Source organism: Chanodichthys erythropterus, chromosome 18, assembly GCF_024489055.1.
Source record: "Chanodichthys erythropterus isolate Z2021 chromosome 18, ASM2448905v1, whole genome shotgun sequence".
Taxonomy (NCBI): Eukaryota; Metazoa; Chordata; class Actinopteri; order Cypriniformes; family Xenocyprididae; genus Chanodichthys; species Chanodichthys erythropterus.
In genome coordinates this window covers 34,531,474-34,556,432 of record NC_090238.1, presented here as the reverse complement: position 1 = coordinate 34,556,432, position 24,959 = coordinate 34,531,474, and the positions used below count along the sequence as shown (strand labels likewise).

The 24,959-nt window shown below is 35.2% G+C and overlaps 1 protein-coding gene across 3 annotated transcripts in view; it reads left to right on the top strand.

Moving 5' to 3' along the window:
• Window positions 1-18,866, top strand: part of dnmt3ab (DNA (cytosine-5-)-methyltransferase 3 alpha b) — a 67,397-nt gene extending 48,531 nt beyond the window's left edge. For 2 of the 3 annotated variants that reach the window (XM_067366496.1, XM_067366494.1), the window contains 15 exons: window positions 1,240-1,347; window positions 1,484-1,640; window positions 4,084-4,233; window positions 6,301-6,345; window positions 6,442-6,521; window positions 8,039-8,151; window positions 8,259-8,442; window positions 10,951-11,035; window positions 12,445-12,590; window positions 12,873-12,963; window positions 13,571-13,719; window positions 15,546-15,631; window positions 15,716-15,785; window positions 16,017-16,135; window positions 18,693-18,866. In XM_067366496.1, coding sequence (XP_067222597.1) covers window positions 1,240-1,347; window positions 1,484-1,640; window positions 4,084-4,233; window positions 6,301-6,345; window positions 6,442-6,521; window positions 8,039-8,151; window positions 8,259-8,442; window positions 10,951-11,035; window positions 12,445-12,590; window positions 12,873-12,963; window positions 13,571-13,719; window positions 15,546-15,631; window positions 15,716-15,785; window positions 16,017-16,135; window positions 18,693-18,834 — 1,725 coding nt within the window. In that variant the 3' untranslated portion in view covers window positions 18,835-18,866. The remainder of the gene's footprint in view (window positions 1-1,239; window positions 1,348-1,483; window positions 1,641-4,083; window positions 4,234-6,300; window positions 6,346-6,441; window positions 6,522-8,038; window positions 8,152-8,258; window positions 8,443-10,950; window positions 11,036-12,444; window positions 12,591-12,872; window positions 12,964-13,570; window positions 13,720-15,545; window positions 15,632-15,715; window positions 15,786-16,016; window positions 16,136-18,692) is intronic. The other variant, XM_067366495.1, reaches the window with a different exon arrangement.
• Window positions 18,867-24,959: the final 6,093 nt, after the last annotated feature.

Genomic DNA, 24,959 nt, shown 5'->3' with positions numbered 1-24,959 from the left:
GCTGAAACTTCACAAACACATTCAGGGGACACCTTAGACTTATATTACATCTTGGGAAAAAGCATTCTAGGGCACCTTTAAATGGATAGCTACCCAAAAATGAAAATTATCCCTTAATTTGCACTCTCTCAAGTCATCCTAGGTGTATATGACTATCTTCTTTCAGATGAACACAATCAGAGTTATATTTAAAAATATCCTGGCTCTTCCAAGCTTTAGAATGGTAGTTAATGGCGCTCACAGTTTTGAAGCCCAAAAAAGTGCCTCCATCCATCATAAAAAGTAACCCATACGGCTCAAATAAAAGCCTTCTGAAGTGAAGCAATGGGCTTTTGTTAGAAAAATATCCATATTTAAAACTTAGCTTCCAGCAATGGCTATACACAAGTCAAGTTCCAGCATAAGAGTGACCTCTGACCCGACGCATGACATAGGATGTAGGAGTGGCGTAAGCTTAGGTGAGAGTAGACGCCTCTCGCGGTTCAAACAAATAGGGCTGGGCAACAAACTCAAGCTCCTCTACTCTTATATCAAAATCCTTCCTCTGACATTTCTCTCATTTTAAAAATTCTCATTTTTTCTAATTTGTGACCGGTGTTTTGTTTTACTTTATCCTCTGCGCTTCCATGTTCGTCAATACGTCATGTGTCTGGTCGAGGTCACTCTTCCGCTGGAACTAATTGCAGAAAGCCAGTGATTATAGTCTATGAAGTTATAAGTATGTGTATTTTTCTTACAAAAACCCATCGCTTTGCTTCAGAAGGCCTTTATTAACCCCCTGGAGCCATGTGGAAAGCTATCAAGTTTATGGAGTTATTAAAGTGAGCAGGCGCAGGTCATGATGTTTTGGTCTTATGTTCAGCATAAAGCATTTGGATTTATTTCGGTTTATTGTGGGCTTGTTCTTTTCTATCTAGATCTGGCAACATGAATGAGTCATGGCCTGTACCACTTTCCCAGTGATTTCATGCACCACATATAATGAAGAGAGAAACATTTCTGATGCATTCTGCTTCATTAACGACTAGTTGTTCAGTTCAGTTCCGCACACACTGCATGTAATTTGTATATATGCGGTTGCCACTACCTGCATTTTTTGGAAGTTAATTCAGTTGTAGAATGCAAACTGGTGGAATCAAAAAAAAAAAAAAAATTAATTATCTGGTACTCAACATTATTGCTGTCAAGAGAGCTTGCATTGTAACGTGGAACATGTTTTGTTTCAATGTTTTCTGGTAGGTCTGTGTTGAGAAACTGTTGCCTTTGAGCTCCTTCCACAACGCCTTTCACCAGCCAACCTACAATAAGCAACCAATGTACAAGAAAGCCATCTTTGAGGTGCTACAGGTAGGAATTCATTTGTGGTACAGATTAAGGATTAAACAAAGCTTATTGTCTCTAGTTTATTGTTTGTGTTCCATATTAATAACTCGGATCAGCAAAAATCTATCTAAAGAAAACTTTTGAATGCCCTGCCTTGTAGGTAGCCAGCACTAGAGCGGGGAAAACCTTCCTCACATGCCCGGAGAGTGACGACACTGACACTTCTAAGTCAGTAGACATGCAAAACAAACAGATGATTGAATGGGCCATGACAGGATTTCAACCCACAGGACCTAAAGGTTTAGAGCCGCCTGAAGGTAAGACTGCTGCGGTTTCTCTTTGATATACATATAGAGAGCTTGCTTTGCAAAGGAAAATGTCAAGCTTGTTTACAGGGATGGTTTGCCCAGAAATTACAATTCTGTCATTTACTCAGCCTCATGTGCTGCTATTTGTTCAGCGGGACACAAACAGAGACTTTTGTTTCCTTTTCAGTGAAACACAAACTTATAGAATTGCCATGCAACTCTATTACAACAACAGTTCATAGTGACTGAGTTTAAGCTCCAAAAATGACAAAAATAGCACCATGAATGTGGTCCATTTGACTCAAAAATCTTCTGAATTCAAAATTTTGCTTTGTGTGAGAATCAAGATAAAAATTAAGCCGTTATAACTTCCTCTTCAGTGAGCTGTTAACTCTGTGAACAAATCACTGATACAGCTGAGTTGAACTTGAGAACTGAATTAGTGAATGAATCATTCATTTGAGCTGGTTCTTCTCAATGAACCAGTTAATGGGGTTCACAGATTGAACTGATTAGTTCACAACTCCATGACTCAATGATGGGCTCACACGGATTCACATGTCGACAGCTCAATGGAGGGGAAGGTTATCAGTGATCCATGAATTCAATTTCTGCATGTTCCTTCCTGCTCATGGCTTCAGAAGTCTTGGAGTATAGGGAATGAAAAGGTTTATGATCCTTTTTTGATGTTGCTGACCGTCATGATTACTATGAAGTATTGAATGAAAAAGACGTGCATGTAGATTCTTTAAAATATCATGTTTTGTTCTATCTAAAATATCATGTTTTGTTTCTCCATGCTGTAATAATTTATCTTTTCACACGTGTATGTTAATAAGCCATATAAGTCATAATAATGAGCCTTTAATTGCCCATATATAATACATAGCCTAATCAGTGCTCAAGCGAACACATAAAGTTTGCCACAGCGCACCGGCAAAAGTAATGATTATAAATGTGTCGTGAAAGTCCAGCAAGGAGACTGTCTAAACATTTTAATAATTTATTTATTATCTTTTCAGCTGACTTGTCATCTCCGCAGTAGTGGACATGCTTAAATGCACATTTCATTCGATTGCATAATCGGAGAATATTTGTTTTCCACTTGATTTGGTTGACAATCGCTTGACATTTCAAGCTCTCTGTAGATACAGAGGCAAGTATACACTGTATCTACACTGAATTTTTTTGACGCGCTCCAGTTCACAGAGACCGAGACGGCAGAAAGCGTATCCTGTTTGTTTTCTTTATTTTATAAAGGCACAAGGTTTTCTTGTTATTGTGAGTTTACACAAATAAAAGTACCCTTTAATCCACACATTCCTTTACAGGTTTGCATGATGTATTACTCTTACCTGTATGACCAAAAATGACGGAGTATTTTAAGTTGATTCCGCTGTTATCAGGAAAAAAATGCAAGTGGTTGCGCCGGCGCCTCTTTGTCTTGCAGTAAACTTCAGACTTCCACACTCCACACAAACACTTGGATATGTGCCTAATAATAGCACACATTTATCTTAGTTAGAGTTGTGCCAGCTACTACATGTTTCAAATGATGAGTCATATTTGTGACCCTGGACCACAAAACCAGTCAAAGGGTCAATTTTTTTAAATTGAGATTTATGCATCATCTGAAAGACGATAAATAAGCTGTCCATTGATGTATGGTTTGTTAGAATAGGACAATATTTGGCCGAGATACAACTATATATGTCAAAATCTGGAATCTAAGGGTGCGAAAAAATCTAAATATTGAGAAAATCACCTTTAAAGTTGTCCAAATGAAGTCCTTAGCAATGCATATCCAAATATTTTTTTTGATATATTTACAGTAGGAAATTTACAAAATATCTTCATGTAACATGATCTTTACTTAATATCCTATTGATTTTTGGCATAAAAGAAAAATTTATAATTTTGATCCAAACTATGTATTGTTGGCTATAGCTACAAATATACCTGGGCGACTTATGACTGGTTTTGTGGACCACATTTGAGGTCGATGGATGATAGGCAAATGTTTGGATTTCCTGCCTGACATACTATAAATACCACAAGGACCCGTCGTTAACGATGTGTCCCTTACCAACTGCGTGATATCGCCATGAGGGTTTTTTTTTTCTGCGACTAACCGACTAAGCCTCTAACGATTAGTTGAATATCAGTGGGCAACCCTAAACATTCTGTTAAGCAGATATGTGCAATCTGGTGAGATTTCAGATGGTCACAGTTCCTCGGTTCAGTGATTTTTAAGAATTTTGGCTTTTGAGTACAGTTGTTGATGCTTACTACATGTTTATCCCATAAGCCTGTACACATGCCAGTCCTCCAGGAATTAAGCTTGTAAGAAAATACTAGTGATATCAAAACAATCCTGACCACTGGACGTGTACATAGACACACTACATAATCCATTAATAAATATCTATATGTACCATTGTGCCTTTTTCAGAGGAGCGTAACCCCTACAAGGAAGTGTATCCTGAGATGTGGGTGGAGCCGGAGGCGGCGGCCTACACGCCCCCACCAGCAAAAAAGCCCCGCAAGAGCACAGCCACAGAGAAACCCAAGGTCAAAGACATCATCGACGAGCGGACTCGAGGTGAGCTCTCACTGAACGAGGTCAGTGAGTTCAAAGAGTTCTCGCTCGTAAACACACACCCACACATGCTAAATCAGGATTAGCGCTCTCATCTCCTCAGCCGGCAGAGTAAACACAGGAGGGTGTGTCTGGAACTATGACAGGGGTCTCGGCTAATCTTACAAGTTTAAAGAGACATGTTTTGTATTGTATTATGGCACATGTTCAAACATAACTAACTTCTACCACCACATTATCCTTTTATTGTTGTAATAAATGCTAAAGAAATGCATTCCCATGTTCTAAGGCAGGAAAAGCTAGCAGTAGTAATAAAGAGACGAGCTGTTAAACCAGCATGGAGCTTTATTAACCAATCAAATAGAGGTAAACTGGAGCAGACTTGCACCATCTCCTTTGTGGGTTACATAAAAGTTCAGTAGTTCATACAAATGGGTTTATATTTTAGTCTTAGTTTTATCTCTTTAGTTTTCAGGCACGCCTAACATTTAATCAAAATATATTTATAATACACGTGATATTTAATAAAAAACAAAGCAACGGTGCTTTAAATGTGATAACAAAAATATATAATATAATATAATATAATATAATATAATCTTAAGTTATCAGACACGCCTCATATTTAATCAAATAAATTAAAAATACACTTGATATTTAATAAAAACAAAGTGGTGCATTAAATGTAATAACAAAAATATATAATATAATATAATATACACTGTCCAAAAGTTAATAAAAAGTTATAACATTTAAATAAAAGTATTAATAACAAAAATATCTAATTCATATATCATATAATATGATATAATATAGTTTATATAATATCATTTTCTCTTTAGTTATCAGACACACCTAATATTTAATAAAATAAACGTATAATACACTTGATATTTAATAAAAAACAAAGATGTAATGCATTAAATGTAATAACAAAAATATAATATAATATAATATTATATTATATTCTCTTTAGTTATCAAACATGCCTAATATTTAATAAAATAAGTTTATAATACACTTGATATTTAATTAAAAAAACAAAGAAGTGATGCATTAAATGTAATAACAAAAATATGTAATATAATATAATATAATATAATATAATATAATATAATATAATATAATATAATATTCTCTTTAGTTATCATAAACACATAATATTTAATCAAATAAATTAATAATACACTTGATGTTTAATAAAAAAACAAAGAAGTGGTGCATTAAATGTAATAAAAATATAATATAATATAATATAATATAATATAATATAATATAATATAATATAATATAATATAATATAATATAATATAATATAATATAATATAATATAATATAATATAATATACTGTCCAAAAGTTTATAACGTTTAAAATAAAAAGTATTCCTTTAAAAAAACATTACTGCCCTCAAATTTTCGAATTGTAGAAAATATATGATTCATTCATTCATTCATTCATTCATTCATTCATTCATTCATTCATTCATTCATTCATTCATTCATTCATTCATTCATTCATTCATTCATTCATTCATTCATTCACTGTTGCTGCTTTGGAACAATGTTTATTGTAAAAGGCACTATGCAAATTGAAATAGAAAATTTAGATACATTTAACTGAATGCTTGATTCTCCCATGCTTGGGCAACTCTTGTGTCAACTCTTGTGCAACTCTCTGAACTAGTGTCAACTAGTAAGATGAACTAGTATGTCAAATGAGATTAACACATGTCGTTGTGGCATCTGGAATAATTCCTCCAAACCTTGCAATAATTTTTTAATTCAGTTCATCGCTCAAGATTTTCAATAATTCAGCTGTCTGTCATTAATTATTTCTGACAAATTTAATATGTAGTACCACTACAATAAGCAAAATTATTTCAGTTTATAAAATTCATGGCATGCTAGTAAAACATTGTTTTGAATATTAAATAACTGTCAAAGTGATGTAAATGTAAACCACTAGAATTTCCATTAAACAAGAAGTCAAGTTGAAATGGGCCAAATGTCTGAAACCCTGGGAAGTTTTCCAATATTTAAATGTTTTTTTATTGTCTGTTGTTTTTCAGAGAGGCTTGTATTCGAAGTTCGTCAAAAATGTAGAAACATTGAAGGCATGTATTACACATACACATTGAGGTGTGTTTCATCGCTGACTGTCAGTGTTAGAGTCTCTGCTAAAATCTCTCTCTCTCTTTGAACACTTCCAGACATCTGCATCTCCTGTGGCAGCCTTAATGTTTCCCTGGAGCACCCGCTCTTCATTGGCGGAATGTGCCAAAGCTGTAAGGTAAAAGCCAGGAAATTCCTGCTTCCTACTTCCTGAAGCGCTGCTTTGTTTGCCCGCTTGTAATTTTGGCATGTCCATTTATGTTATTGGGAGATTTATTTTTGTTTTTTGTTTTTGTTAGTGGCTTCTAACAAATTTTACATACTGTATGTGATCATTTGCGAAGATATAAAGGCTAAACATTGTGCCAGTAGGTCAGATAAAAATTAAGTACAAAGACAAAGTGAGTCAACAAACTAGGTATCACACATACAGTTAGTTATTTAGTAGTTAATGCAGTTTTTAGTTAATGCAGTTTGTTTGTTAGTGGAGTAAAAGATGTTAGCTGTACAGAATTATGCTAGTGAAGTACAATAATTGTAAAGTTAATGTGAGCAATTTTATTAAATTAAATATTTTGTTGGAACTGATTGTGTTTAGTATTCAAAGCATACCAGATATCAGGCGATATTAGTAAGCAGTAAGGTATGAGAGGCTATGCTGTATCGTGAATAAGCTGAAGGGTGTTGTTAGGCACGACTTTTTCTAAACGCCTTCCTTCCACCGGAAAAAATAGTCCCTGACCGTGAACAGCAACAGAAGTTACATTATTACGCCATTAGATGGCGGCAAAGACTGTCTTTATGAGTGTGTCAGTCAGTAGCGAAGACTTTTACATTGAAAAGACTGAATTGTTGTGAACACGGAACAAGATGCAACTGATAAATGCTTTGACTTGCGCTGTCAGTCACGGGAAAACCCCTTAACTGTTAAAAGGACAAGATATCGCAGCGGACATTTAAACAGATTTTTATTATGAACATAGGACTGGCCTGAAGGAAAATGCTAAATCTGTATGGAGGTAATAAACTCGCTCTCTCGATCTCTTTCTCACAATACTCTACTATAATACAGTAAGCTTCAATGAACAAAATCAATTGAGAACAAAGAGTTTATGTTGCTATGAGTGGTTGCTAAAGGTGTTGTTTACTAAAAAAAATTTTTTAGATTTTATTTTGTCATTATGTAGTGCTATCTTAAACGTATTTCTTTAACAGAAATCAAAATGAATAGTTTCATATTTTATTCTGTACATTATATTGCTTTTAATTCTAAAGGGGATTGACAAAACTATTGATTTTAAGTCTATTTGCGCTTTGACTATTGAGAGTACTTTGATTATGGTTGCACTTATTGTTTGCAATTATTAAGACTATGAGAAAACTTTAATTCATTTTTATTTATACTGTAAATATAGTGTATATATACTCAAATGCACCTGCAGACTTTTTTCTAGTCATGAATTTCATCGAGGATTTCTTAAAATACTGTGTAAAAGATTAAATATTTTAATAGTTGATCTTGCAAGTATATTGTATAGATTTCTGTTTTAAATTAATGAAACGCAATAAAAAATAAACTGCCACAAAACATTCTGCTCTGTTCTTGAACAGTTCTGTAATTCCACATTTTTATTTGTCAACCATGTATTCCTCTTTACAAACTAATTAATATTTTATGTGTTTGTTCTTTCATAGAACTGCTTCCTAGAATGTGCGTATCAATACGATGACGATGGCTACCAGTCCTATTGTACTATCTGCTGTGGAGGGAGGGAAGTGCTCATGTGCGGAAACAATAACTGTTGCAGGTGAGACAGACTGTCGGCTGTGAGTTATGATGTAATATTTACATTTTACACTTTAATCCTGCATCAATGCCATTGGTGTCTCCATCATTTTTTTGGGTCTCCTGCAGGTGTTTCTGTGTGGAATGTGTGGATCTGTTGGTGGGGCCCGGTGCGGCGCAGGCAGCTATTAAAGAAGACCCGTGGAACTGCTATATGTGTGGGTCGAAGGCTCAATACGGCCTGTTAGAGCGCCGGGCAGATTGGCCATGCAGACTGCAGCACTTCTTTGCCAACAATCACGACCAGGATTTTGTAAGTGAAACATTTATGACGGCTGAAGACTGCGAGAGTAAACGCTCCCTGTGCTAAGCCCCGCCTTAAAACCCCTATTAGCCAATCCGACCTTAGCAACTGTTACACTCAATATTGAGTGCATTAGCGGCAAAAATTACAAATCTTGATTTTATACATGCGTACATATGCATATATGCGTGTATATATATATATATATATATATATATATATATATATATATATATATATATATACGCATATATACGCATATATAAACAATATATTTCTAATATATAGTTTTTTTTGCAAAATATGCATATATTATATATATATATATATATATATATATATATATATATATATATATATATATATATATATATATATAAACTTTTAAGTATTTTAAGTAATGTAGTATTGGGTAATGTAGTTTTTCACTAGGAATTCCGCTGTTAAAAATTATTATTTAAAAAATAAGCTTAAATAATGTGTGCTGACGGATTCAGCAGAAGCAAATACCATGGATTAACAACCTTGTAGCTCAGTAAGTCTTTAAAGGTTTATAAGTTATCATTCAAAATCAATTTCCCTTTGAAGAAAAAGTGTTTACAGAACCCAACTGTTTTTAAAAATGTCTTTTATGCTATTTTATGCTCACCAAGGCTGCATTTATTTGATCAAATGTACAGTGAAAACAGAAATATTGCGGAATTATTATAGTCTAAAAGAACTGGTTTCTGTTTTAATATATTTTAAAATGTAATTTATTCCTGTGATGGCAGAGCTGAATTTTCAGCATCATTACTCCAGTCTTCAGTCACATGATCTTTCAGTGAACATTGATTGCACACATCTTTCTTGTCACTTTTGATTAATTTAATGCATTCTTTCAATCATGTATGCCCAGTTTTCCTCAATACTAATTAATATTTGATATGTTTGCCTTTTTTCTTTTTTTACATTTTGAATTTGAGATTCCCAGGCCTGGAAAAGTTATGGAAATTTCTGTAGTCAGTATATGTTATTCTAGTTAGTTAGAGTATGTTCAGCTCTAGAAATGATAATGGCTTGAAATGACTATTTTTGAGTACAGTCTCTATAAAATGATTTTTAAAAAGGCCTATCCAGTTATCATAAATGACTGGAAAAGTCATTTAAAAGTAACAAAGGAAATGAAAAACCTTTTTGGAATCACATTGTGAAAGCATTGCTACAGTATATGTCTAAAATTTCCCAACCCTAATAAATATTTTTTTTCTTATTCACATTCAGGGCTTGAGATTAACACCTGAAAACCTGCCAAATGCGGGTGGATTTCAGAAAAAGTATAGATGTTTTGATACATATCAATACTGAAATACCTGAAACGCTTCCAATACTTATTTTTCACAAAAACACCAGCTGCTCTTTCTCGCTCTCATCTTTCCGTTGACACACAAACCCACCTCCCCTCACTCACTTGTTTCATTTGCTCTGGATGAATATTGTTGATGTTACAGCGCATAATTTTACCTAAAGTGCGTGCACACAAACGCCACCTCTACTAAATTAAGCTCTTTTTTTTACTGCTTATTGCACTTAAAACAGTCAAATACACACAAAATAATGTCAAATGCTGTCCTTGGTGAGTATTCATGTAACCACAGTCATTTAAGTTTTAAGTGAACGTAAACAGTTGGGAAAGAAAACGCACGTGTATCAGTATATTGGATCCGTGCATCAGATCTTAAAGTGACAGCAGCCTAATACACCCGCTGACAAATTATTAAAAATATCTATATGACAGTTTATCCCCATGGTATCAATGTCAAAATTGTGGCCAGTGAAAATGCTGAGTGGCTAGAAACTTAAAAAAAAACACTAGCCACAGTGGCTGTTGAGCAAAAAAGTTAAGTTTACATTACAGCCATAAATATCACACCATCTTCAATGTTAGCATTGTTTGAGCAGCTGTGACAATTTTAATCAAACCCAGTGTGATTTACAGTGTAAACATGAATGGTTTGAGAGTTTTATTATGTAATTATATGACTCCTAAACCATTTGCTTTCCAGACCATGTGAAAGAGCAGCTTGGCTAACGGCCAGTGTTCTGGAAGAGCAGCCAAAGAGTGTTACAGTCACAGTGCATTGTGCATTGAGTACACATCTTAACATCATAGAGTTTTAGCTTACACACTCCACTCTTTAAATGGATTACAGTACAGGTTAAAGAGCGTTTGCTATTGTTAGCGTTATTGAATACTACAGCGTTTAACAAAGACCACAGATAAGCAGCCACACTTAATCACATGAAAATGCTTAATGAAACTGTCCGGTGATACTGCGTTTATTGTACAGGTGCTCAACAATAACCCCTTGTTTCTGAACTGCTTTAACGTAAAGGCCTCTTTGTTCGACACAGACAGTATATACAGACAGGCGCTCTTTCATTAGCAGTGTGCTTTAAAGGTCTCTCTCTCTGTCCTTCTTGTCTGTCTCTCGTCCACCCCTCCTCCTTCACTCCATCTTCTTTCTTGTCTTTCAGGAACCACCAAGGCTCTACCCTCCGGTTTTGGCAGAGAACAGAAAACCCATTCGTGTCCTGTCACTTTTTGATGGGATCGCAACAGGTTAGTGAAGAATGTCCACCCTTCCTTTCATCCTCTCAGCAGAAAATAGTGCTGATCACATTACACTCATCCTGGCTTTTAAAGTGCAATTAGTTTAACTGTTATACTGGCCGCCCATCGATACCGCTGTACTGCTCATGTTCTAATGTGTGATTGTACAACGACGATTAACTGTAATCAGAGTTTTGACCCTCTGGATGGTTCTTATTCGTACTTAAAGCCTGATTAATATGTGGCGTATGCATATTTGGTGGGCAAAAGAATGATTTGTCTGGTGACATTACTACTAATAATACTTTCACTATAAAATCATTTTAAATTCATCGAGAAACTGGTTGTTAAAGGGATAGTTCACACAAAAATAAATCTCCATTTACTCCCCCTCAAACCTGTTTCTTTCTTCTGTTGAACACAAAAGAAGATATTTCGAATGTTGAACCAGACAGCTGATGGTAGCCATTGACTTCCATTGTATTTTTTTTTTTTCTACTATGTTCAACATAAGAAAGTAACTCATACAGGTTTGGAACAACTTAAGGGTAAGTGATGACAAATTTTAAATTTTGGGGTGAACTAACACTTTAAGGAGCATCACATTTATCATTGTTTATTTTGTGAATTTTCATGGTCAAAATCCAGTCAATTTCAATAGGAATTTACATGATCAGGAATTTCATGTGTGAAATATTTCCCCACGCTGGGAAAGTGACAATGGATAACCAGCAAAAGGTGTGACTGCACCTATAAACCTAGTGAGCTGTCAACTTTGACAGGATATTTGGGCATTATAGGTGTGTATGAAGCAATTATAGCTGGAGAAAATTATTCATTAGCATTCCCAATCCCCATGTCTCGGCTGGTGCTAGATCTCATGGAAGAATGCAATTTGAATTCCGCCATCTTTGTTCATGGGCGCTCAGTTCTGCAGCCGGGTCGTTTTGAGGCAACTGTTTGAGCCATAAATGCCATATGAATAATAATTTGACATAATGTCAAAGTCAAAGTCAATTTTATTGTCACATCACCACAGCACATGTGCCTTGGAGAGTGAAATTCTTTTATTTTAAATTGTAATAATATTACAATTTAAATATTTCACAATATTACTGTTTTTACTGTATTTTTAATTAAATAAATGTAGCCTTGGTGAGCAGACGAAACTTCTTTTAAAAACATAAAAAATCTTAGTGGTTCCAAACTTTTGGACTGTACTGTATATATAGTCATTAGACATACATACAGTTAGCACTACACTACACATGATACTCAATATGTACATACATACAGTTAGCACTACACATTATACATTATACACAGAATGGAAACCTTCTACATTATGTAGACATATTGCAACAGATGCAATTATATTGTCCAATAATAAGCAATAATGGGGTTTGTGATTATTTTAGGGCTGCTGGTTCTGAGGGAGCTGGGTATCCAGGTGGAGCGTTACGTGGCCTCAGAAGTGTGTGAGGACTCCATTACCGTTGGCCTCGTTCGGCACCAGGGACGCATCATGTACGTGGGTGACGTGAGAAACGTCACCCGTAAACATGTGAGTATGATCTTTCACCTCAGTTTAGTTATTTAAAAGTCTGCACATTTATCTGCCATCTTGGAAACCTGGCGGCAGCTTTTATCTAATTCGCAAAGACTTAAATCTTCATAACTGTAGGCAATTATCGAAAACTATCTACTAGGTTAAAACTGATCAGCTTTTTTAAATAAATGGTCTTTCTCCTCTATGTACTTTCTATGTTCATACTTGACAAAATACTTAACACACTTCTGTTCATCACTATATTCAATATTTCATGTTTATATCAATATTTCACAGATCCAGGAATGGGGTCCTTTTGATCTTGTCATAGGTGGAAGCCCGTGCAATGACCTGTCCATAGTGAATCCAGCAAGAAAAGGTCTCTACGGTAGGAGTATCTTTAGCTGATGTGTTTTCTAGTCTTAGTCATATCAGTTAGGTGTAGTATAAGTGTTTCAAACTTACTCTAGGATTAAAAAGTTTAGGGGCAGTACGATTTTTTTTGTTGAAGAATTAATACTATTATTGAGCAAGGACATATTAAATCTATCAAAAGTGACAGTAAAGACATTTATAAAAAAAAGTTAAGCAGCAGAACTGTTTTCATCATTGATAATAATAAATAATAAATAAATGTTTCTCGAGCAGTAAATCAGCATATTAGAATGATTTCTGAAGGATCATGTGACACTGAAGACTGGAGTAATGATGCTGAAAATTCAGCTTTGATCACAGGAATAAATTACACTTTAAAAAAATATTTAAATATATAAAATATTCATTTTATTCAGTAACAATATTACTGTTTTTACTGTATTTTTTGTTCTTTCGAGAAAATTTAAAATGAACATTTGTTTAATGTTAAATTACCAAATAGTAAGTGTTTCACATATGTTTATAACACAGCTCATATCTGTCTGTGTGCAGTTTCATGATAATTGTCATATTGTGTTTCTGTGTTTCTTGTTTTTTTGTAACCCATCTCTCTCTTTTAGAGGGCACGGGTCGGCTGTTCTTCGAGTTTTACCGGCTGTTACATGAGGCCCGACCGAAAGAGGGAGATAACAGGCCGTTTTTCTGGCTCTTTGAGAATGTGGTGGCCATGGGCGTCAGTGACAAGAGGGACATCTCACGCTTTTTAGAGGTGCACAAATGACCAAGGGCCAGTTGCATTAAACACAGTCACTAAGTTAAAAGGATTAGTTCACCCAAAAATGAAAATTATCCCATGATTTACTCACCCTCAAGCCATCCTTGGCGTATATGACTTTCTTCTTTCAGACGAACACAATCTGAGTTGTATTAAAAAATATCCCGGCTCTTCCAAGCTTTATAATGGGGGGTGCGATTTTGAAGCCCAAAAAAGCACATCCATCCATCATAAAAGTAATCCATACGGCTCCAGTGGGATAATAAAGGCCTTCTGAAGCAAAATGATGGGTTTTTGTAAGAAAAATTTCCACATTTACGACTTTATAAACTGTAATAACCAGCTTCCGGCAAACATCCGTATGCAAGTCGACTTACGGCGGAAGCATAACCTCCGACGCGATGCATGACGTATTGACGGATCTGGAAGCGCAAAGGATAGAGTCATGAATTACAAATCTAAAATGAGAATTTTGAAATGGAAATGTCAGAGGATTTCGATATAAGAGTAGAGGAGTTTGAGATTGTTGCCCAGCCCTATTTGTTTGAACCGTGAGAGGCGTCTACTTTCACCTACTCCTACATCATGTGTCACGTCAGAGGTTACACTTCCGCCGTAAGTCGACTTGTATATGGATGTTTGCCTGGAGCTGGTTATTATAGTTTTAAATATGGATTTTTTTCCTTACAAAAACCCGTCACTTTTTAGAAGGACCTTATTAAAGGGATAGTTCACCCAAAAATGAAAATTTGATGTTTATCTGCTTACCCCCAGCGCATCCAAGATGTAGGTGACTTTGTTTCTTCAGTAGAACACAAATGATGATTTTTAACTCCAACCGTTGCCGTCTGTCAGTCAAATAATGCTAGTGGATGGGAACTTCTACTATAAGAGTAAATAAAACTTGCATAGACAAATCCAAATTAAACCCTGCGGCTCGTGACGACACATTGATGTCCTAAAACACAAAACGATCGGTTTGTGTGAGAAACCGAACAGTATTTATATCATTTTTTAACTCTAATACACCACTTTGTCCAACCGCATTCATCACTCGATTTGTTTCAAAGCCTCCATGTCTGTTTTCAGGCCTTCCCGCTTAGCTCTCTCCAGCACTGGAAAGATTTTCTAATTTAAACGTGGGTCCTAAAGTGCTTGCCCAGTCTTCATTGCAGTGATATTCTTTTGTGCTGTTTTGTATTGTGTCTCATCATCTCTCTTTCTGCATTGTTTTTTTTTTTCAAATCTCCCTCTAATGCTGATTGGTTAGACGTTTGTTGTTGGTGTCGGCCCGACTAACTTCCAAACAGTGTTGTTGAAAAAATACATACCCCAGCTTATATTTAACTCTGATAGTGTTCGTGTGAGAGAAGAAAGTCATATACGCCTAGCATGGCATGAGGGTGAGTAAATCATGGGATAATTTTTGTGTGAACTATCCCTTTAAGATCTAGTCAGTTAGTTAGGGTTAATCAGATTCAAATTTAATTTTAATCTTCCTTTTTATATAACGGCCTTAACAAAGTTATGACTGGTCTTGAAGAACAACATTAGATTACTAACTTGTAAGACTAATCTTAGCAGTTTATGCAGCCGGCCACAATTTACCATGATGATTAAGACTCATATTGTCAGTGGGGCTTTACAATAAACCAGTAGGTTTTGCTTCCACCTAGTGGTAACGTGACCTGCTGTGTAGGAACAAATTAAGCCCTCAAATGCTTGCTAGATTACAAAAGCTCATTAATTATTATATATTTAAACCAATATGGCATTTTATTATTTGTTTATTTATGCACATTTGTTTCTTTGTATCATAGTGTAACCCAGTGATGATCGATGCTAAGGAGGTGTCTGCTGCCCACAGAGCTCGCTATTTCTGGGGTAACCTGCCTGGCATGAACAGGTTAGTTAGACATGGACTCAACATTATATTCTTTATTTAATCTCTCACTTTATCATTTCACCTTCTATTTCCTTCTTCTCTCAGACCGTTGACTGCCATGTGCACTGATAAACTGGACCTTCAAGACTGTTTGGAGCATGGCAGGACAGCTAAGGTACCCATTAGACCAGGGATGTCCAATCCTGCTCCTGGAGGACCAGAGTCCTGCAGAGTTTAGCTCTAATCTCAGTTTAACACTCCTAAACAAGCCAATCAAGGCCTTACTAGAAACTTCCAGGTTGAGGCAAACTGGAGCTAAACTCTGCAGGACAGTGACCCTCGATTGTTTCCATATAAAGCTTTATACAGCAACACAAACAGCAGTTTCTTTTCACATCTTTTACAGTTTGATAAAGTGCGGACCATCACCACACGGTCAAATTCCATAAAGCAGGGCAAAGACCAGCACTTCCCCGTATTCATGAATGACAAAGAGGACATCTTGTGGTGCACTGAGATGGAGAGGTATGACCAGATGCCTTTATAAAGAAAATATATGTGCTATAAGCCCAAATGTAAATGTGAAAGATCACACTAGCTATGTTTCCATCCACCTATTTTTATGCAAATTTTGGGATATCACATAAAACAAATGACACTTTATAATAAGGTGTCATTTGTAACATTAGTTAATGTATCAACTAACAATTGTTGCAGTATTTATTAATTTTAATGTAAGTTAATAAAATCCAGCTGTTCACTCTTTGTTCATGTTCACAATGCATTAACAAATACAACGTTTGATTTGAATAATGTATTAGTAGATGTTGAAATGAACATTAACTAAGATTAATAAATGTTATAGAAGTGTTGTTCATTCTTAGCTTATGTTAACTAAAGTATAACTTTTGTTAACTAATGAAACTTTATTGTAAAGTGTTTCCCAATAAACACTGAATGGAAGAGCTAAAATGCACATACATTTAAAAATGTGCATAAAAAATCATCTGGCTGATCATTTTTTATCCGAGAAGAAGACATGCTCATAAAATCAGATGAAAACACATTTACTGAATAATTCCCTCGATGCGCACCAAAAAAACTCACGCTTCAACAGAGGATGTGACCGGAAATATTAACCAGTGGACCGATTTCATCGCACAGCATCTTAAATGTTGGTTTGGTCATTCTGAAATGATCTTACACAATTGTGTTCCCAAACACCAGAGATACGCCTTTGAATGCTTGATATCACAACGTTTATTGTGTTTATTTGAGGTGCAAGTCATTTATGATGTACAAAAAAGAGCCTCAGTGGCTTCCCTGATTGCAGCAACTTCCGTTTGTATTACAGATATTTTGCACCAATTTCCCAGGAAGGGTTCTCTTGAACATGTGTGTTTTATGCAATATTAATATATATAATAAGTTAAATTCACCACTTTGGATGAAAACATAGCCACTGACATTTATCAGCAGAAAAAAGTGATTTGATCTCATATTGATTGAATCATCTGTCATCTACTGGCCGACTGAAACCATATCCTACTCAGTAGAACAGAAAATGACCACCGCATATCAATACATGTCTCATGTAATTCATAACATTGATATAAACAACAGTATAAAAACACCATGAAATGGTTTGACAAACACAAACCTTTTGTGAGGTACACTACCGCTCAAAAGTTTGGAATCGGTAAGATTTTTAATGTTTTTAAAAGAAGTTTCGTCTGCTCACCAAGGCTTAATTTATTTAATTAAAAATACAGTAAAAACAGTAATTTTGTGAAAAATTATTACAATTTAAAATGACTGTTTTCTATTTGAATATATTTTACAAAGTAATTTCTTCTCGTGTTGGCAAAGGTGAATTTTCAGCATCATTACTCCAGTCTTCAGTGTCACATGATCCTTCAATAATCATTTTAATATGCTGATTTGCTGCTCAATAAACATTTATGATTATTTTCAGTGTTGAAAACAGTTGTGTACTTTTTTTTTTAAGATTCCTTGATGAATAGAAAGTTCAAAAGAACAGCATTTATCTGAAATACAAAGCTTCTGTAGCATTATACACTACCGTTCAAAAGTTTGGGGTCAGTAAGAATTTTTATTTTTATTTTTTTTTAAAGAAATTAAAGAATTTTTTTTTTTTTTTCAGCAAGGATGCATTAAATCAATCAAAAGTGACAGTAAGATTAGAAAGAAAAGATTAGATTTCAGATAAACACTGTTCTTTTGAACTTTCTATTCATCAAAGAATCCTGAAAAAAAATATTGTACACAAATATTTTGTACAATTGTAAACAATAATTGTTTCTTGAGCAGCAGATCAGCATATTAGAATGATTTCTGAAGGATCATGTGACACTGAAGACTGGAGTAATGATGCTGAAAATTCAGCTTTGATCACAGGAATAAATTACTTTGTCAAATATATTCAAATAGAAAACAGTTATTTTAAATTGTAATAATATTTCACAATATTACTGTTTTTACTGTATTTTTTATTAAGTAAATGCACCCTTGGTGAGCAGACGAAACTTCTTTTAAAAACATTAAAAATCTTACAGATTCCAAACTTTTGAGCGGTAGTGTGTATCCAAGTGAAAGGGCTTTTTGAGCAAGAAAAAATATTGGGAAGACTTGATTTTGTCCATCTGGAACTGATTGGATGGTAGGATCATTGTGGATTGCTATTGGTGGATCTCTTGTGAGTGACAGGTTGATCCCGCCCTCACGCCAGTAAACACATCGTCAGAGAAGAGAAGAGATGACGCTGCAAGAAGGAGGGGAAGATATTTTGATTCAAATCACGAGGGTTTCATATTATTTTCAATGTATTTTTGTGGAAACTGATTTTCAGGATTCATTCATTGATGAATAAAAGAACAGCATTTCACGTTTTTATCAATATAACGTTCTTTAATGCATCCTGTATGATATTCCATATCTATAATACAACAATTATAATAAGCTGTACTAGATTATTCATAATCTATTCATATCACAAGAGTGTCGCATTTGTGAATACATTGAAACTAAACTGCTGCCCATTTCTCTTTTTCCCGGACGTCAGGGTGTTCGGCTTCCCTGTCCATTACACAGACGTGTCGAACATGAGTCGTCTGGCCAGGCAGAGGCTGCTGGGAAGGTCTTGGAGCGTCCCGGTCATCCGTCACTTGTTTGCACCACTCAAAGAGTACTTTGCCTGCGTCTGAACTCAAACCCAGTACAGATGAGAAAAATCTAAACCGATGTTATACCAAGAGCTTTGAAACCGAGCTCTCATATGTTATTTGCAAGTTCAACATCAACAACAACAACAACAACACAAAAAAAAAAGGTATTTCATGTTTTGTTTTGGGTTTTTTCTTCTGGTTTGGAATTAATTGACTCTCTTTTTTTTAAATTCTATTTAATTTTTTATTATCCATTTTACTTTTTAGCAGTGTTATCCAGTATTTGAATTATGTGTGCAAGCTATACTTGAGACACGGCCTCCTTTTAAGGCACTGAGAGACGATGTTACAATTCGAGGCAGAAATGAGACGGAAATCGCATTTAAACATTTCGACTCCTGAGTTTTTCGACTGTCGGGTCGCGGATCGATCTTATTCTCACGGTGCGCGTCTTTCCTCTCCTCCAGCGTCTGAGCCTTGGTGAGAGAGTGGGGAAAAAAGGCTTTCTCTTCAGTGTCAGGGGAGCTTTGTCTTAACCAATCCAAAACACCAGATCACAAATACCTCTTTGTTTACAGTTTCTATACACGACTGAAGGTAATAAAGGTACTACTGTAATAGGTGACAATATGGTGCTTCAAGGTGGTGAAAAACATTGCAACTCATGTGGTGCTACTATGTTTTGTAGCGTCGCCAGGTAAAACGAATGACTGAAACTTTGAAAAATTCAAGAAAAAAAATATGTCAGGTCAAGCCAGGTCTGCCACATCTCATTTTATATCTTTTACAGCCTTTTTGTACAATATTCTCTGGTGCTCTTTTAAAAAAAAAAACTAAAAAATAAAACAAAACACGCCTCAGCCTTTCAATCTTTGAGGTCTGCTTCCTTCAGTATGCCTGCAGTCTGAACGCATGGAACCAGCCACATGGGCGGTGATGTTTTTGTCATCTATTCCTTGAAATCAAAGGCTGTGGTGAGCTACTTTTTTTCTAGTGTCACCCAGACCAGAATCATTACTGTACAACTCTTAGCGCGCGTGGCGTCCGCGGGGAGGATGGCGTCGGTCCTTCGTCGGCCAGGTGAATCGACCTTCAACTGCGGCGCCCGCGTGCTATTCTCAGTCAGGTGCAAATCTTTAAAGGTGCGGCTTCACAATGTTCTTCTACCTTTTTATAGCAATTTTTTGTGCTGTGTTACCAACAATATCGAGCACTTTTGTATATGTATACTTCTTTATTTCTTTGATATTTTTTTTTTTTTTTAAACTTTCTCCTTGATTCTTGTGAATTGTTCTCTATTTTTTTTTTTTTTTTTGGTTCTGTTAAATGATGTGAAACTCTTGCCGTTATATAAGGTAATACTTTGTTGTGTACAGTAGGGCTGTGCCAATAGATGTGAATGAATGAGCTAGGATAGAATAAATCCATCTGTCGTGCCGGTGGTGAAGGGGACGAATTCAAATAGCACCCCTCTCATGTTTCCATGTGCTACGGAGTCGCTTTATCATAACTCGCGTCGAGAAATAGGTTCTTATATAATCTCAAAGTGAGTGTGCTTGTTAAATATCCCTGTAGGAAAAGTAGTCGGATGGGGTGTCGGTATATGACATCGCACGGTCGTTAACTACGTCTGGTCCCTAGCGTAGATCTGAAAACATTATTATGTTTGCAAATGGTGGATGTTGACCATGTCAATATTTTAGTTATCACACAAGCTATATAGGCTAAATTTGGTTAGAAATGGGCTCTAATGGAATCCTTGTTAGGCTCTTTTTTTATTTAAAGGATTATTTCACTTAATAATTTACTCACCCCCATGTCATCCAAGATGTCTTTCTATCTTCAGTCGAAAAAAACAAAAAAAAACACTTCCTTTTCTGAGGAAAACATTCCAGGATTTTTCTCCATATAGTGGACTTCAATGGGGACCAACAGGTTGAAGGTCCAAATTTCAGTTTCAGTGCAGCTTCAAAGAGCTCTACATGATCCCAGACGAGGAATAAGGGTCTTATCTAGTGAAACGATCGGCCATTTTCTAAAAAAAATAAACATTTATAGACTTTTTAACCGCAAATGCTTGTCTTGCACTGCCACGCATGACGTAATCATGTTGGAAAGATCACACATGATGCAGAGCAGTGCAAGACGAGCATTTGCGGTTAAAAAGTATATACATTTTTATTCTTTTTTAGAAAATGATGGATCGTTTTGCTAGATAAGAGCCTTATTCCTCGTCTGGGATCGTGTAGAACCCATTGAAACTGCATTTGGACCTTCAACCCATTGGTCCCCATTGAAGTCCACTATATAGAGAAAAATCCTGGAATGTTTTCCTCAGAAAAAAGAAAGAAAGACATCTTTGGATGACATGGGGGTGAGTAAATGATCAGGAAATTTTAATTCTGAAGTGAACTGATCCTTTAAGGCATTGCACTGCTTACATACCTTAACATTTGTCATGTTCAGCAAAGTTTCTTCTTTTGTTTTCCAAATTTTATCGATGCCCAGATTTGTTTCTTTTTGTACATTTTGTACATAGAAATTGTCTGTTGCTTTTTTTTTTTTTTTAAATGACCTATGAGATGTACAAATATAATTCTTTGCTAATATATATCATAGAATCAAAACAGCACTAAAATCGCAAGAGGGGGGTAATTGACAAAATGGCAACAGGCTAATTGACATAAGCTATAAAGCAGCAGGGTGTCTTTTGTAATTCATATTTATATGTGTCGAACGGGGGATAAAACTAAAGAATGAGTTCGCTTAGTGATTTTAACAGTCCCATCTTTACTGCACAGCCCTACATACAAAAGTGTGTTTCAATTTGCTTTTTAATTCTTTTTTTAAGTACTAAGAGAGGGATTGTAGGTGTTTCCTAAGGTGCTAAACATTTTATCTAATTGAGAAAAAATATATTATTTGGGAAAGAAATAAACGTGTCTTGATAATGATTGTTTTTTTCCATTTGTTTCTTGTAGTATTGGAGAAGCACTATTATTTTACTCTCTCATATAAAGATATTAACAAAGGCATTTTAACTTTGTACTTGAAAAAATGATAAATGATGAAAGATTCTTATATTGTTTTAGAATAGACATTGCTGTAGTTGGTGCTTATCTGTGGGAAATCATGTACTCATAATGGGAAATAACAAAAAAAAAAATTGTAATAAATTTTGCTGTTAACATGTACTTGCTTAATATCCAGGCAGAATTGCTTCTAAGTCCTACATTCCATGCCATATATCCAGCCCTCCATCCTCTTTTTTTTCTTTTTTTTTTTTCTTCATTTTTTAATTTTATTTCTTCTCTGTTTTGTTAAATTTAATTTGCTTTATTTGGTTATATATATATATATATATATATATATATATATATATATATATATATATATATATATATATATATATATTTGGCTGTAACAGCCTCTTGTTTGCTCTCCTGACAGGTTCTCTGTATATCTCAGTGACACTGTTGATATTTGTGACCTCTGTTGTGTCATATAATTTTTTTTTCAGGCCTTCTCTTCTTTTGCAATCAGCTCATACAGCAAATGTAGCAATCATTCGCCACCTCTCCCCCTTTCTTTCGTTATGTGCCCAGAACGAAGAAAAAAAGGCTCCTTATGTACTTGTGCTGGAGAACACTTGAATAAATGTATTGTTTTTTTGTGAAAATGTTGTTTGTTTTTCTTTTCATAAGTATTTACCATAAGTTTTTATAAGTGTTTACCATACCATACTCATATGATTACATTATTAATTAAAATTCTAATTAAAAATATATAATTTACATCTATGGTTTCTGTATAATATTCTGGAAAGAAAATGTACAATATAATAATTTATATAATTTATATTATATTATATTATATTATATTAATTTATATTATTTATTACAACCATGTACTGTATGTGGAAACAACTTTATATATTTACAGACATTCCCCTTTGCCAGCTGTGATGCCTGGTTACTGTTTAAACTTGGCCCAGGTTTGGAAAAGATTTTTGGGTCAGCACACCTTAATAGCTTCAACAATTGATTGCCAATTAAGTTTAGAATACAATGAACCAATCAGAACCCAGTTTAGGTCAGATAGCTGCTAATGCTGGATATTTTGATAATTCGAAAAATTAAAATTTTTTCTATGTATAAAATGTTTATGTGATAAAATACGTTTTCATAATTTGTGTTGTTCCTTAACAGTGCAAAATTATCACAAATTAAAAAGGATTAATGCCAATATTGTCCAAAACCCCACTTTTCTAGGGCGATTCCAGACTTATAATATATACAGTTGTGGCCAGAATTATTAGCCCCCTTCATAAATATGATCAAAGATGACTCTAAAAATAAAACTGCATTGTTTATCCTTTTGATCTTTAATTTATAAAATAAGCAAAAATCTAACCTTTCATTGAAGAAAAAGAATTGAAAGTGGGGGGAAAATAACATTATGAAATACATGTTTTTCTCCAAAACACGTTGGCCACAATTAATTATTGTTTTAGTACATTATTCTGGAAATGACAATATTTGTATTTAAATAATTACAACAATAATTAATAATAAGTATTCAGACCCCCTTAAATTTTTCACTCTTTGTTATATTGCAGCCATTTGCTAAAATTATTTAAGTTCATTTTGTTTTCCTCATTAATGTACACACAGCACCCCATATTGACAGAAAAACACAGAATTGTTGACATTTTTGCAGATTTATTAAAAAAGAAAAACTGAAATATCACATGGTCCTAAGTATTCAGACCCTTTGCTCAGTATTTAGTAGAAGCACCCTTTTGATCTAATACAGCCATGAGTCTTTTTGGGAAAGATGCAACAAGTTTTTCACACCTGGATTTGGGGATCCTATGCCATTCCTCCTTGCAGATCCTCTCCAGTTCTGTCAGGTTGGATGGTAAACGTTGGTGGACAGCTATTTTTAGGTCTCTCCAGAGATGCTCAATTGGGTTTAAGTCAGGGCTCTGGCTGGGCCGTTCAAAAACAGTAACGGAGTTGTTTTGAAGCCACTCCTTCATTATTTTAGCTGTGTGCTTAGGGTCATTGTCTTTTTGGCCCAGTCTGAGGTCCTGAGCACTCTGGAGAAGGTTTTCATCCAGGATATCCCTGTACTTGGCCGCATTCATCTTTCCCTCGATTGCAACCAGTCGTCCTGTCCCTGCAGCTGAAAAACACCCCCACAGCATGATGCTGCCACCACCATGCTTCACTGTTGGGTCTGTATTGGACAGGTGATGAGCAGTGCCTGGTTTTCTCCACACATACCGCTTAGAATTATGGCCAAAAAGTTCTATCTTGGTCTCATCAGACCAGAGAATCTTATTTCTCACCATCTTGGCAAACTCCATACAGGCTTTCATGTGTCTTGCACTGAGGAGAGGCTTCCGTTGGGCCACTCTGCCATAAAGCCCCGACTGGTGGAGGGCTGCAGTGATGGTTGACTTTCTACAACTTTCTCCCATCTCCCGACTGCATCTCTGGAGCTCAGCCACAGTGATCTTTGGGTTCTTCTTTACCTCTCTCACCAAGGCTCTTCTCCCCCGATAGCTCAGTTTGGCCGGACGTCCAGCTCTAGGAAGGGTTCTGGTCATCTCAAACGTCTTCCATTTAAGGATTACGGAGGCCAGTGTGCTCTTAGGAACCTTAAGTGCAGCAAACACTTTTTGTAACCTTGGCCAGATCTGTGCCTTGCCACAATTCTGTCTCTGAGCTCTTCAGGCAGTTCCTTTGACCTCATGATTCTCATTTGCTCTGACATGCACTGTAAGCTGTAAGGTCTTATATAGACAGGTGTGTGGCTTTCCTAATCAAGTCCAATCAGTATCAATCACAGCTGGACTCAAATGAAGGTGTAGAAACATCTCAAGGATAATCAGAAGAAATGGACAGCACCTGAGTTAAATATATGAGTGTCACAGCAAAGGGTCTGAATACTTAGGACCATGTGATATTTCAAGTTTTTTTTTAATAAATCTGCAAAAATTCAACAATTCTGTGTTTTTCTGTCAATATGGGGTGCTGTGTGTACATTAATGAGGAAAAAAATGAACTTAAATGATTTTAGCAAATAGCTAATAGTATAGCAAATATTTTAGCAAATATTTTGTAAATTTCCTACTGTAAATATATAAAAACTGTATG